The sequence below is a fragment of the Pogona vitticeps genome, chromosome 4 (genome assembly GCF_051106095.1).
Source record: "Pogona vitticeps strain Pit_001003342236 chromosome 4, PviZW2.1, whole genome shotgun sequence".
NCBI lineage: Eukaryota > Metazoa > Chordata > Lepidosauria > Squamata > Agamidae > Pogona > Pogona vitticeps.
In genome coordinates this window covers 15,180,298-15,192,246 of record NC_135786.1, presented here as the reverse complement: position 1 = coordinate 15,192,246, position 11,949 = coordinate 15,180,298, and the positions used below count along the sequence as shown (strand labels likewise).

General features: G+C 45.4%; 1 protein-coding gene across 1 annotated transcript; it reads right to left on the bottom strand.

Annotated features, from left to right (window-relative positions):
* Positions 1 to 358: 358 nt before the first annotated feature.
* Positions 359 to 11,726, bottom strand: ANKRD60 (ankyrin repeat domain 60). Its single transcript, XM_020797513.3, has 4 exons — positions 11,447 to 11,726; positions 3,233 to 3,363; positions 2,268 to 2,433; positions 359 to 933 (listed from the first exon to the last, which is right to left on the bottom strand). The coding sequence occupies exons 1-4, from the start codon at positions 11,724 to 11,726 to the stop codon at positions 674 to 676; spliced, it is 837 nt and encodes a 278-aa protein (XP_020653172.3). The 3' UTR covers positions 359 to 673.
* Between the last annotated feature and the right edge of the window lie 223 nt (positions 11,727 to 11,949).

Genomic DNA, 11,949 nt, shown 5'->3' with positions numbered 1-11,949 from the left:
AGTGGCAGCCCCTCTCTTCCTTCCAATTGCTCTGGAGAGCACTGCTTGGCTAGCCGCTCAGCAACATTGCAGGAAGACTCGTCCTCCCTCCCTCTGCCAGGAGTGGCTAGACGACCAGGAAGAGAATGGCGCTCGGGAGCGATTGGAAGGATGAGCGGGGGAGGGGTGCAGACATATGAATGGACAGTCCGGCCCAAGGGGCTGGACCCTCGTTAACTCCAGCTGTGCGGGGATATTCACATTTGTATACAAATAGCTCCAACTCTAATAGCAACCCTAGTAGGGTTTCCAAGGTATGTGGGATATACCAGTGTTTTTTTTTACCAGTGGTTTTTTTTACCATTGACACCACCCAGTGAGTTTCCATGGCTGAGTCGGGATTTGAACAGAAGTTTCCTAGTCTGACCCTATATCCACTGCTTTCCAATGGCTGTCAGAAGCACATACTTTGTACCAAGCTCCTATGTACTAATTGAGAAGAATGTGCAGTTTCTAATTGCTTGAGAAGAACACTGCGATTCATGTAACCAACTCTTACATAGCCACTTTGCTCCTTCTTTTTAAAAAAATAATATCAAATCTTGCATTTAAACCATTTGAAGCCCACATTTTGGAGACGAACATGTAGTTAGAACCCACACCGAGTGCCACCTTTTGCATCTTAGGCATAGAATCAAGATTCAACTTTCTCATCCAGTCGGGGCTTGCTGGTTCCACCTGACCGCATCTTCCACTGGTACCGGAAAAGCCTTCGCTCACAATCCTTCTGTCCCCACAGGCGAGCCAAGGTTATGGGAGTATACCCTTCATGGTCTTCTTCGTTCACCCTGGCTCCATAGTTAAGAAGAATGTCTATGCAGTCAACATGGCCCGAGGTGACGGCCACATGAAGGGCTGTTCGGCCCAGGGGTGTTTTACGTTTCACATCAGCACCTTGAGAGAAAAATAAAAACAGCTGAGAAATTTAACAGCCCTGAGTTCAGGTACATCTTCTTTTTAAAAAAAGAACTCATCTGAAACCATAAGCTCTGCTGGTCTCCATTTTCAGCCAGCCTATATCTACAGATTAAACACTGGCAGTACCTGCAAGAGACTAACACAACTACCAAACCTCTGGAAATCTGGAGATGTCTGGAGAGGAATCTGTATCTACTTTTTGATGACTACAAATGCAGCAGGCAGAGATTAAGATGATTCGGTGAAACTATGCATGCTTTGAGATCCTGGTCATGCTGGCTAAAGGTTCCTGGGAGTTGTACTGCAGGCAAACTCTGACCCCCACCCAGGGTTCAATCCTAGGTAGCTAGTCAAAGTTCACTCAGCCTTCCATCCTTTCGAGGTTGGTAAAATGAATACCCAGCTTACTGGGTGTGGGGGGCCGCAATGTGTACTTATAAACCACACAGAGAATGCTTTAAATACTATGGGACGGTATCTAAGCAGCACACTTTGCTTTTGTAATCCAAAAAAACATAACTTTTCCAGCCACAGCCTAACTAAATGCATTGTCCATTTTATAACTCGGAGAGAAACAATTCCCTGTTTTTTTAAAACAATCCCCTGCAAGTAGAAAATCAGCACCACTGGAAGCGAGCTGAACGTGACCCTTTCTATGTGATAAAACAGGTTTGCTTGAATCAAGGGATGTGTTGCTTTTGGCTTGAAATGGAGCAACAAGGTATGGGTGAAATGTGATATCATCAGCAATCCAAAACAGTGGAAGCTATTATGCTACCATTTCTAAAACATCTCATTCCAATTCATGGGTAGGTGAACTTAGGAGAGTCCCTTCTGAGATTCTTCAGAACTTCAGTCCTCAGAGATGGTTTTCCATGCAGGATTGAGAACCTTGTTCAAAGAAAGAAGGGCACACAATCCTCTACGACACAGTGCCTCTCCCCTTCCTTCCCCTTTTCAAAAAAAATGTCCAGCTCTTGAAAGAAGAATAGTTATGAAAATTTCAGAGAGAAGCAGCAGCTTGTGAAAATCAGTTGAGAGTTTGCAACGCCTGTTCTCTGGCCTACAACCCACAGTATCACCCTAACCAAACACTATCCATATTGGCTGAGAGATTTTGGGCACTGCAGGCCTAAAAGCCAAGCTTCATCTTCTCTCTGAAATTAGAGAGAGGCAAGCAAATGGGATTCAGCCCCATAATGGATTCTTCCATTAGTTGGGCGCAGGGAGATTGTCCATATACAGCTTGTAGTTTCTAGCAGACTCTGAAGCAACAAGGGCCCCTTTCTGAACTTAGAATACTACAGTACCATTTTGAAGCAGGAATTCCACTGCTTCCGAGTGGCCCCGGCGCACAGTGATAAACAAGGCGACAAATGCTCGGTGTGCTAGCCATTCGCTCTTCGCTTCCGGTCCCATGAGATCCGCATTGGCTGTGCTAAACGTGGAGGTGTTCGTAGCTCCTATGGCCCGCAGCTGGCAAAGGCAGATGTGAAAAATCACATCAAGTATTTATTCATTATTTTAAAAGACTCCAAAAGGAGTTCCAAGATCATTGGCAAGGTGGAAGAACAGTTGGAATTTTTCATGTTTAATAACAGAGCTGGAAGGGAAATTAAAAACCCAATTGAAACGCATTGAAACCCGTTCAATGCATTCCAATGGGGTAAAAACTCACCGCCCAGCGAAGATCCTCCATACGACGACCATTTTCGCTGCCTGTATAGCACGGAATCCATCCCTAAGCACAGCAGGGAGCCATTTTAAGCACCCGGCGGCCATTTTGAAAACCTGACGATCAGCTGTTTTTGATCGCTGTAAAGTGAAAATCAGTTCCCGAAGCAGGGAACCGATCATTGCTAAGCGAAATTCCCCCATTTAGACTATCATTTTGCGATTGCAATTGTGATTGCAAAAAGATCGTCGCAAAGCGGATTTGTTGTAATGCGGGGCAATCGTCAAGCGAGGCACCACTGTACTGTCAACTATCTGTGAGCTTGTAAGGTTAATAAAACACAGTCCTCCTGGGGGCAGAGCAGTCTTATTCAAAGTCTTCTTTTTCTAGTCGCCCATCAGGAGCACTGCTGGCAAACATCCTTCTCTGTGTGTGACTGGCTTCTTTAACTTCTCTAAGGCTATTTGCTATCCTTCTCATTTTGTGACCTTACACAAACCAGTGTCTGAATCCTAAAGCAGTTACTGGCACCAAATTGCTAAGATTCTGCAAGGTAGATAAACAGAGCCTCCATGCAAGAAGAGGAACAATCAGACCAACCTTTCCAATCTTTCCTTTTGCAGCTGCAATGACCAAGCGCCCCCAAGCGTCCTCTGACCAGATCCGCAGAGTGAGAGTTCCCCCTGGGATAATATCGTTCTGCTTTATAGTTGACGCATCATCAAGATCCACTGTTGCAGAAAAACCAAAATGAGGCAGTTGGTTGAGAGAGAATGGACAGCGGTATAATATGTAAAGCATTGATTGCACAACCTTTTTTTTCCTCACTTAGCTGAATGGCAACACATTCTTTTGTTACATCAAAACCTGACTACTGCGGATGTGGCAAAGTGCAGCTTTGGACTGTAACGCCATTGGCCATACTGGATGCAGGTGTCCCCCCCCTCATCTGCAGTATATCACAGAAGTGGGTACACCCTCTCACATTTCATAAATATTTTAGTCTATCTTTTCATGTGACAACACTGAAGAAATGACACTTGGCAACAATATAAAAGCAATGAGTATACTGCTTGTATAACAATGTAAATGCACTGTCCCCTCAAAATAACGCAACACAGCCATTAATGTCTAAACCGCTGGCAACAAAAGTGAGTAGACCCCTAAGTGACAATGTTCAAATTGCACACAAAGTGTCAATATTTTGTGTGGCCACCATTATTTTCCAGCACTGCCTTAACCCTCTTGGGCATAGAGTTCACCAGAGCTTCGCAGGTTGCCACTGAAGTCCTCTTCCACTCCTCCATGATGACATCACGGAGCTGGTGGATGTTAGTGACCTTGTGCACCTCCACCTTCTGTTTCAGGATGCCCCACATATTTTAGGTCTGGAGACATGCAATTTGGACATTGTCACTTAGGGGTGTACTCATTTTTGTTGCCAGCTGTGTTGCTACATTAATGGCCATGTGTTGCATTATTTTGAGGGGACAGCACATTTACACTGTTATACAAGCTGTATACTCATTGCTTTTAGGTTGTAGCCAAGTGTCATTTCTTCAGTGTTGTCACATGAAAAGAAATACTAAAATATTTATGAAGTGTAGGGGAGTATACTCAGTTCTGTGACATATTGTATGTCTTTGGGCAGTTACAAAATACGTTCCTGGTTCGGTAGGCTTTTAACCTGTTGAGTGCTTACTGTGTTCAAAGGGTTTTTTATATCCTGCCTGTTTGAATCTACAGTGGTGCCTCGACTTACGAATGTCCCGACATACGACTATTTCGAGTTACGACCAGCTCCGGTCACAAAATTTTGCTTCGACTTGCAGCCAGAGCTTCCAGTTACGAACACAAAAAGGCAGGGGGAAAAGGTGGGAAATTTAAATTGCTAACTGTTGGTGGTGAAAAGGCTGCTTCTTTGTAGCTCTTTCACCCCAGCTGTTAGAGTGCGCATGATCAGAGGAGGCTTCGGACTGCCTGGTAAGGTAAGGTGCTGCTTTCCCGTTTTTAATAACTGTTCTGGGTGGATTTTGCAGCGTGGTTTTGGGCTGAGGGGCTTATGTTTCTGTGCTGTGATGGGGTTTGGGGGGTTTGTTGGTTGGTTGGTTTATCCCCCCATTTCCAATGGGTCTTGGGGGGTTGGTTACTTTTTGGGTTGCCCCTCATTTCCGATGGGTCCTGCATGCTTCCCTTGCTTTTTGCTTTGTTTTCTTTGCATTTCTGATGTGCTCTGTTTGCTTTTTCCTTTGCTTTCTTTGCATTTCCGATGTGTTCTGCTTGTTTCACTTGCTTTTTGCTTTTTCTTTGCATTACTAATGGGTTCTTCATCGTGGTCTTCTGTGAATGCACACAAAAGGGTTAAGTCAGCACCAGCGATGATCCTCTCGGAATATTCTAGAGCTTATATAGAAAAAGATACAACGTTGTAGGTTGCCTATACTGCGCATGCTCCGCCCACCCTAGCCTCAGTTCCATTTCTCCGCTGTGCGGTTTGGAACCTCTCGGTCTGAGCTTCTGTACACTTTTACTATTTTGTGATTTTTTTCCCCCTTTTTTCTTTCTTTCTTTCGATTTTTGTGAGTATCGCAATTCTTTCTCTCCGCTCCTGATGCGGACTGGTATTTAGATTAGCGTTATTTCTTTTCCCTTTGGCTAGGTTGCCTTAGTCTTCGTTTCCCGCCATTTTTACTGGCTTTTCCCCTGCGTGCTGTGTTCCTGAAAACCACCTTACCACCACCGGGATCGCTATCCTTTTTGCCTTGGGGAAACCTATTTACATAAAATTGCAGGCATTGTAAGCTTTTACCAGAGCAGCCTTAAAGACACAACAGCAAAGGCTGATTTTTCCATCGGTGGCACTCTATTTTTTCCTCATCTACTGTCTACAATGGAGCTCCCGTCTCCCGCTCTCAGCCCCCCCCCGCGGAGGGCGATTGCTTGCCATTACCAACTGAAAAGCCTACAAAGGAGCCTCCTGCGGCTAAGAAATTGTCTCCGTCCAAGGCTGCTACAGCCTTTAAATCGGGAGGACAAACGAAAGCGAGAACCTCAGTTAGAAGCAAGGACTCTCTTAGGCTATTGCCTTCTGTCTCTGCCTCCATTCCTTCCACGCTTTGGAGGATTCGTCGGGATAGAGAGTCATCAGAGGCGGCTACTTCGCTCTCTCCCACACAGCTGGAGTCAGTTCGACCTATGAGCGTTCCTTCTCGGACGCTGAGACAGCTTGCCTATCTAACTGCAAGCTTGGTCTTTGCCCTTCAGCCCTGTGTCTACCGGGCGGGCATTTCTGGCTCATTTCGTGTCCTCCGCTGCGCCGAGGCCGAGCTCGCCTCCGCAAAAAGATCCATGTCAGGAGGAGCCAGTTCAATCTATGAGCGTTCCTTCTCGGACGCTGAGACAGCTTGCCTATCTAACTGCAAGCTTGGTCTTTGCCCTTCAGCCCTGTGTCTACCGGGCGGGCATTTCTGGCTCATGTCGTGTCCTCCGCTGCGCCGAGGCCGAGCTCGCCTCCGCAAAAACATCCACGTCAGGAGGAACATGCTGCAGCGGGTCGACCCCGTTCGCCTCAGAGGGATGGCAACGGAGCGCACCGTCGTTCTTGGCGTCGTCAGAGATTCTACTCTGATGGTTCTGACAGCTCGGGGTCGAGGCGCATACAGCGCAGACATCAGTACCAACGAGATTCTTCATCGGACTCCTCTACGTCGTCAGGTCGACGTCGTGGGGGGGGGATCAAATATCTTTACGTTTCCTCCTCCTCCACACCGACCCCCCCCCACAAAAACATCGTCGTCGAAGGCATATCGACGCCGAGAGGCTTGCATTCTCAGCTCCCCCTATAGGCAAGCCAAGGAAAATTCTTGGGAGCTCTGCTGTAGCACCTCCTACTTTACTGTCTTTGCAGCACACTGGATTAGCTGCTATCGACGCCGACCCTTCATAACTGACTCATACCATATCCTCTGTTGAGGAGGATGCCTTTTCCTCTCTTCTGTCTGCTTCACAGGAGGAGTTACCGCCTCAACCTACTGCTGGCGATTTACCTGAGGATGAGGCTGTGACATTAGGCATCCGCATGCTCCTTCTCTTTCAGTAGTTTTCTTGCCTTATTCTCAAATGTTGTCTAGTCTGGCCAAGACCCTCAAGTCCCAGGTACGTGAGCCAGCCCCCCCCCCGAGGGAGATCTTAATTTTAGTGAGATTAACAAAGAGCGGTCTCCTCCTCCTAGTATTACCTTTTTGCCTACTCTATTTGAGCTCACTAAGGCTTTTGGGGACCAACCTTCTGCGTCACCTCGGCTTTCTGCGCGCACGGAAATTCTTTATCGTATTTATGGTAATGGCTCTAAATTTCTCCTTAAGCTTCCTATCCCTAATTCTTTTATAGTGGAGACCAGGTGTGCTGGACTTACAGGATGTTCCCAAGTTGTTCCAACTAATAAGGGCAAACAGTTGGAAATGTTATGAAGGAAAATTTATTCTCTAATATCCTTCTTGCTTCGAGTAACCAATTACTAACAGCCTCGAGGGCTTATTGTGAGCAGTTCGGGCTGCAGTTTTTGCCCGGCTTGAAGATGTTGCCTGATGATGTTCGACAGGGCTACTTGGTAACTTTGACTGGACGTTCAGTTGACGCTGCCTTTAGGGTTCTTATCTCTGCGGTGACTCTCAGCCAGCATGGGTGGCTTAGGGCCTCTGACACCCTCGATGATGTGAACACAAAATGGAAATTTTACCCTTTGATGCCTATGGCTTTTTAATGAAAGCACTGACAGCCACCTTGAAGAACTTCAAAAGGATAAGAAGACAGCTAAGTCTTATTATAGTCAGCCTCAGTCTACATATTATAGGTACCAGTTTAAAAAAAAGAGAGAGAGAGAGAGAGAGAGAGAGAGAGAAACAGACAAAAAAAAAAAAAAACCAGGGCCAACTTTACCTACCATCCCAGCAATATAAGCATTTCCAAGGTCAGTCTCAGCCTACATCCTCTCACGGTCACTATGTTCCCCATAGCCAACCCTGTGACACTACCTCAGCCATACATACAAAATTGGACCATCATTACAAAGCACTCGTGGGTTTTGAATATCATTTTGTTTGGATATCGGCTGTAATTTATAGAATATCCTCCCCTAAGGCAGGTAAATTTTACATCATTCGATCCTGCTCTGGAAGACAAGGTTCTATCCTTACTAAACAGGCCTTTCAAGGAGTACCCAGAAGAGACATTATGAACGGCTTCTACTCAAGGTATTTCGCCATCCCCTAAAAAGACGGAGGGATGAGGCCCATTCTATACCTAAGAACTATAAATGTTTGCGACCACGTCGTTTCTCGATGGTAACGCTGGAGTCTATACTCCAATCTCAGTCTCCCTGTAGATCCCAAGAAGTCACATCTTGTTCCTTCGCACGTTGTAGATTACATTTGTGCCGCATTACATGCAATCGAGTGTTGCATCTTTCTTCCGCAAGAGCGTATCCTCAAGATACAGACGGCTGTCATGAGTTTTGTCTGGGGGCTCGGGTGGCAGTATCACGCTCGACGCCTGTTAGAACCGTTTATGACTCTGGGTCTCGCTCCTGCTGTTTGAAACTCAGATCACTTCAGGCTTCGTTCCTATCTTTGTTCCAACCTTTAACAGATCATCAGAGCAAATGGCTTCGGGAAACTTCGGAACTGTCACAGCAACTGCAGTTGTGGAGTTTTGCCCCTCACTTGCGGATAGGGCGTCCTTTCCGGCCCCTTCAATTGACTGCTCAAGTTATCACACATGCGAGTCCGACAGGCTGAGGACCACACTGTGGCTGCCATCGCATACATGCCTTATTATCAGCCCAAGAATGAGGTCTCCACATCAACCACCTGGAGATAATTGCCATCACAACGGCGTTCAACACCTTTCTCCCTCTTGTGCAGGGTCGTGGTGTTTAGGTGGTAATGGACAACACCATGACCATGTGCTATATCAACAGGTAGGGAGGTACGCACTCACACTCTCTGTTATTTCTGGCTGTCACTCTCTGGGAATGGTACTACTAACACCCTGTCTTTCCAGTTGCCGTACATATGCCCATGATAGACAACCTTTGTCTTCGCTGGAGGACTCCTGTCATGGATGACTTCCCACACATCTAAACACGAAATGTGCTCAGTATGCCTTCAGAGCCGGGATGGAACAGGACTCAGTGGGAGAGGCATTCAGGGTACCCTGGACTGCGGGCCTCCTGTATCTCTTTTCCCCATTTTCGCTAGTACAGAGAGCCTTGGTAACACTTTGTCAGCACTTGGCAGAAGCCGTCATTGTTGCGCCTCTTTGGCCTCGTTAGCCGTGGTTTCCAACGTTCATATAGGTGACCATGGGCTTGGTCAGATAGGCTGCTGACTCAGGACAACGGCAAATATTTCTTCCAAAGATAGATAATTTACACCTATGACGTGGAGGATATCCCCAGGACCAAGTAGGTCTTAGGCAAATCTAAGAATCCCTCCACATCTTTCCTGTACTGTTACAGATGGAACAGCTTCCTGAAATTTCCGGAATCTAAAGCACTTGTTGCATCCTCGATTTCCCTTTCCAAGTTGTGACTTTTTTTTTTTACGTTATCTGTTTGGCTTCAACTTCACAATTTCTGCGTTAAAAGGCTACATTGCTGCCTTGAAATCCCCTGGCGTCCCGTCTATTTTCTCATACCACTGTCCAAGCCTTCTTGAATGGTCTCACCAATCTGAGGTCCCCTGTCAAGCCGCCACCACCCCAGTGTTTTCCACAGCTAGTGCTATGTTCTTTTATACACCCACCATTTTGAACCCATGGCTACTTGTGATATCAATTTGTTATCACTCAAGATTCTATTTCTAGCTCTGTTCACAGAGCTAGTGTGTTGGCTACCCTTAGGACTGATCAGCCTTTTCTTCAGTTCTTCGAAGACAAGATGATATTGCACACTGATGTGTCTTTCCTTCCCAGGGCAGTCACAGACTTCCATATTGACCAGCTTCTTTTATTTCTTACCTTGTTCTTCAATCCTTCCAACAACACTGAGCGCATGCTCCACACCTTAGATGTCAGAAGAGCACTTGCCTTTTATGTTTCAAAAACGAAACAGTTTAGGTCATCCATGGACTTTTTCTGTGTTTTTTTTTAAACAAGAAGGGTTTACCAGCATCGGCGTCAACGCCCTCCAGATGGTTTGTCTCTACAATTTCATTGTTTTACTACCTTCTGCAAAAGATCCACCTCAAGAACTTAGGGCTCACTCTATCAAAGCCATGGCTTCTTCTACAGCCTTATTGCGTGGTATTGATGTGCCTCATGTCTGCAGAACAGCCAGATGGTCTAATGCCTCCGCCCTCATCACCCATTTCAGGCTAGACCTCAGGGCTAAGAGAGAGAGGCAAGCTTCGGGAGAGCTATGCTGACATCCGTCCTTCAGTGACGGCCCTCCTTCCGATGAATTAGCTTGCTAGTCACCCTTTTGTGTGCATTCACAGAAGACCACGATGAAGAAAGACGGGTTACTTACCTGTAACCATGGTTCTTCAAGTGGTCATTCTGTGAATTCACACAATCCCGCCCGGCCTCCCCACTATCCGTCACTGTTTATACTTGACTTAGATTCATGTTCAGCTCATGTTCAGCTGTTTGTGGCGGACAAATGGAACTGAGGCTAGGGTGGGCGGAGCATGCGCAGTATAGGCAACCTACAACGTTGTATCTTTTTCTATATAAGCTCTAGAATATTCCGAGAGGATCATCGCTGGCGCTGACTTAACCCTTTTGTGTGAATTCACAGAATGACCACTTGAAGAACCATGGTTACAGGTAAGTAACCCGTCTTTTTGCATGCTTGATTGCTTTTCTCCCCCCCCTTCAGCCAGAAGGGATTCGCGTTTCCAATGGGTCTTGCAGTGATTTTTTTTTTTTGTTATATTTTTCTTCGGACAGAATGGATTAATTGCATTTCAATGCATTTCAATGGGAAATGGTGCTTTGACTTAACAACCATTTTGAGTTATGACCAGAGTTCTGGAACCAATTAAGTTCGTAAGTCAAGGCACCACTGTACTGCCTTTGTACTTTTACTGTTTTATTAAATGCACTGTTTTATAATGCATCATGGTTTTAAACTTAGTGAGTTGCTCTGAGTGATGTGTAAACAGCAGAGGGATAGGATGTACTCACTAAAATCATGTTGTGCAATTATGCAAACAGTTGTGCAACCTGTGCAAAAGATAATGCTTGCAATTTTTTTTAACTTATAGTTCTCATCTGCAAGTTACATCATTTACACAACAGGATTTCTTTCACACAAAGAGAGATTTCTGCACGTAATAACTAGTTCGATTTTGGTGAATGTTACTGTTTTCTTTGTGGAAAGCTGCTGCTTTGATTACAAAATGTTCCACCCTTTTAAAAATAATAAAACTAATAAAAGGTATTCACAATTTCTTCCTGTTCTTTGCACTTAACTTATATAAAGATTCCAACAATTCACATTTGTAAGTGTCATGTCATTTCTGGTCATGCTCTCCTAACCACTGGAGTACAGCTCTCTACATGTTTTGTGGTCTAGAGAATAGAAGCCACATACCATAATACCACAGGTTTACCACAAATACTGTAGCTAATGATGAATGCAGGATCGCTTTTTTTAAAAAATGGAGAGCACTAGAAACTGATCATTTCTAAAAGTGGGCTTCCAGATTAGCTGGTGTGATTCTGAAATATGTTTTTTTATCTTGGCCAAAGAAATTATTTATCCGTTTATGTTATTTATATGCTATCTTTCACCTTCTAAAGGGACCTCACCTTCATCCAGGTACTGAAGTCGCTGGAAATGTATGGGTATTCCAACCAACAGCTCTAGTCGGCTCTTCAAATTCTTTATTGTTAATTCACGTTGACAATCAGGCACTACAAAAAGTTCATCAGTCTCCACAATGTACAGTTTGAGGTTGAAACAACGGTTCTGTGCTGATCCAAACTCCCCTGAACGCAGTGACCGCTCCCGAGAGAGGGCAGTGAGATGAGAACTTAGCCCTGTCCTGGTTTGGGAAAGGATGTCAGGATGCCTCTTCTTCCTCGGCATCCTCAGGACAAGACTGCAATCTGAATCTTTAAGATGTAACAATGATGTCATGACACAGGAACAATGCATGACTGGTAAATCACCAAGGCAGAGCCTGTGTGATGTCATGTTGTAGCTAGGACACACATCTGAAAACTAGCAGTGCCATTTTCATTCCCTTAGCACAGTGGTTCCCAACCTTGGGACTGCAGGTGTTCTTGGGTTAAAACTCCCAGAACCCTTC

Bases quoted from the DNA above. Each gene is read 5' to 3' on its own strand.
- ANKRD60 (XM_020797513.3), bottom strand. From the start codon at position 11,726: ATGCCGAGGAAGAAGAGGCATCCTGACATCCTTTCCCAAACCAGGACA. The intron at 2,434-3,232 runs GTTGGTCTGATT...TGCCTTTGCCAG, and splicing joins CAAAAGGAAAGATTGGAAAG to CTGCGGGCCATAGGAGCTAC. The intron at 934-2,267 runs GTACTGTAGTAT...TTTTCTCTCAAG, and splicing joins GGAATTCCTGCTTCAAAATG to GTGCTGATGTGAAACGTAAA.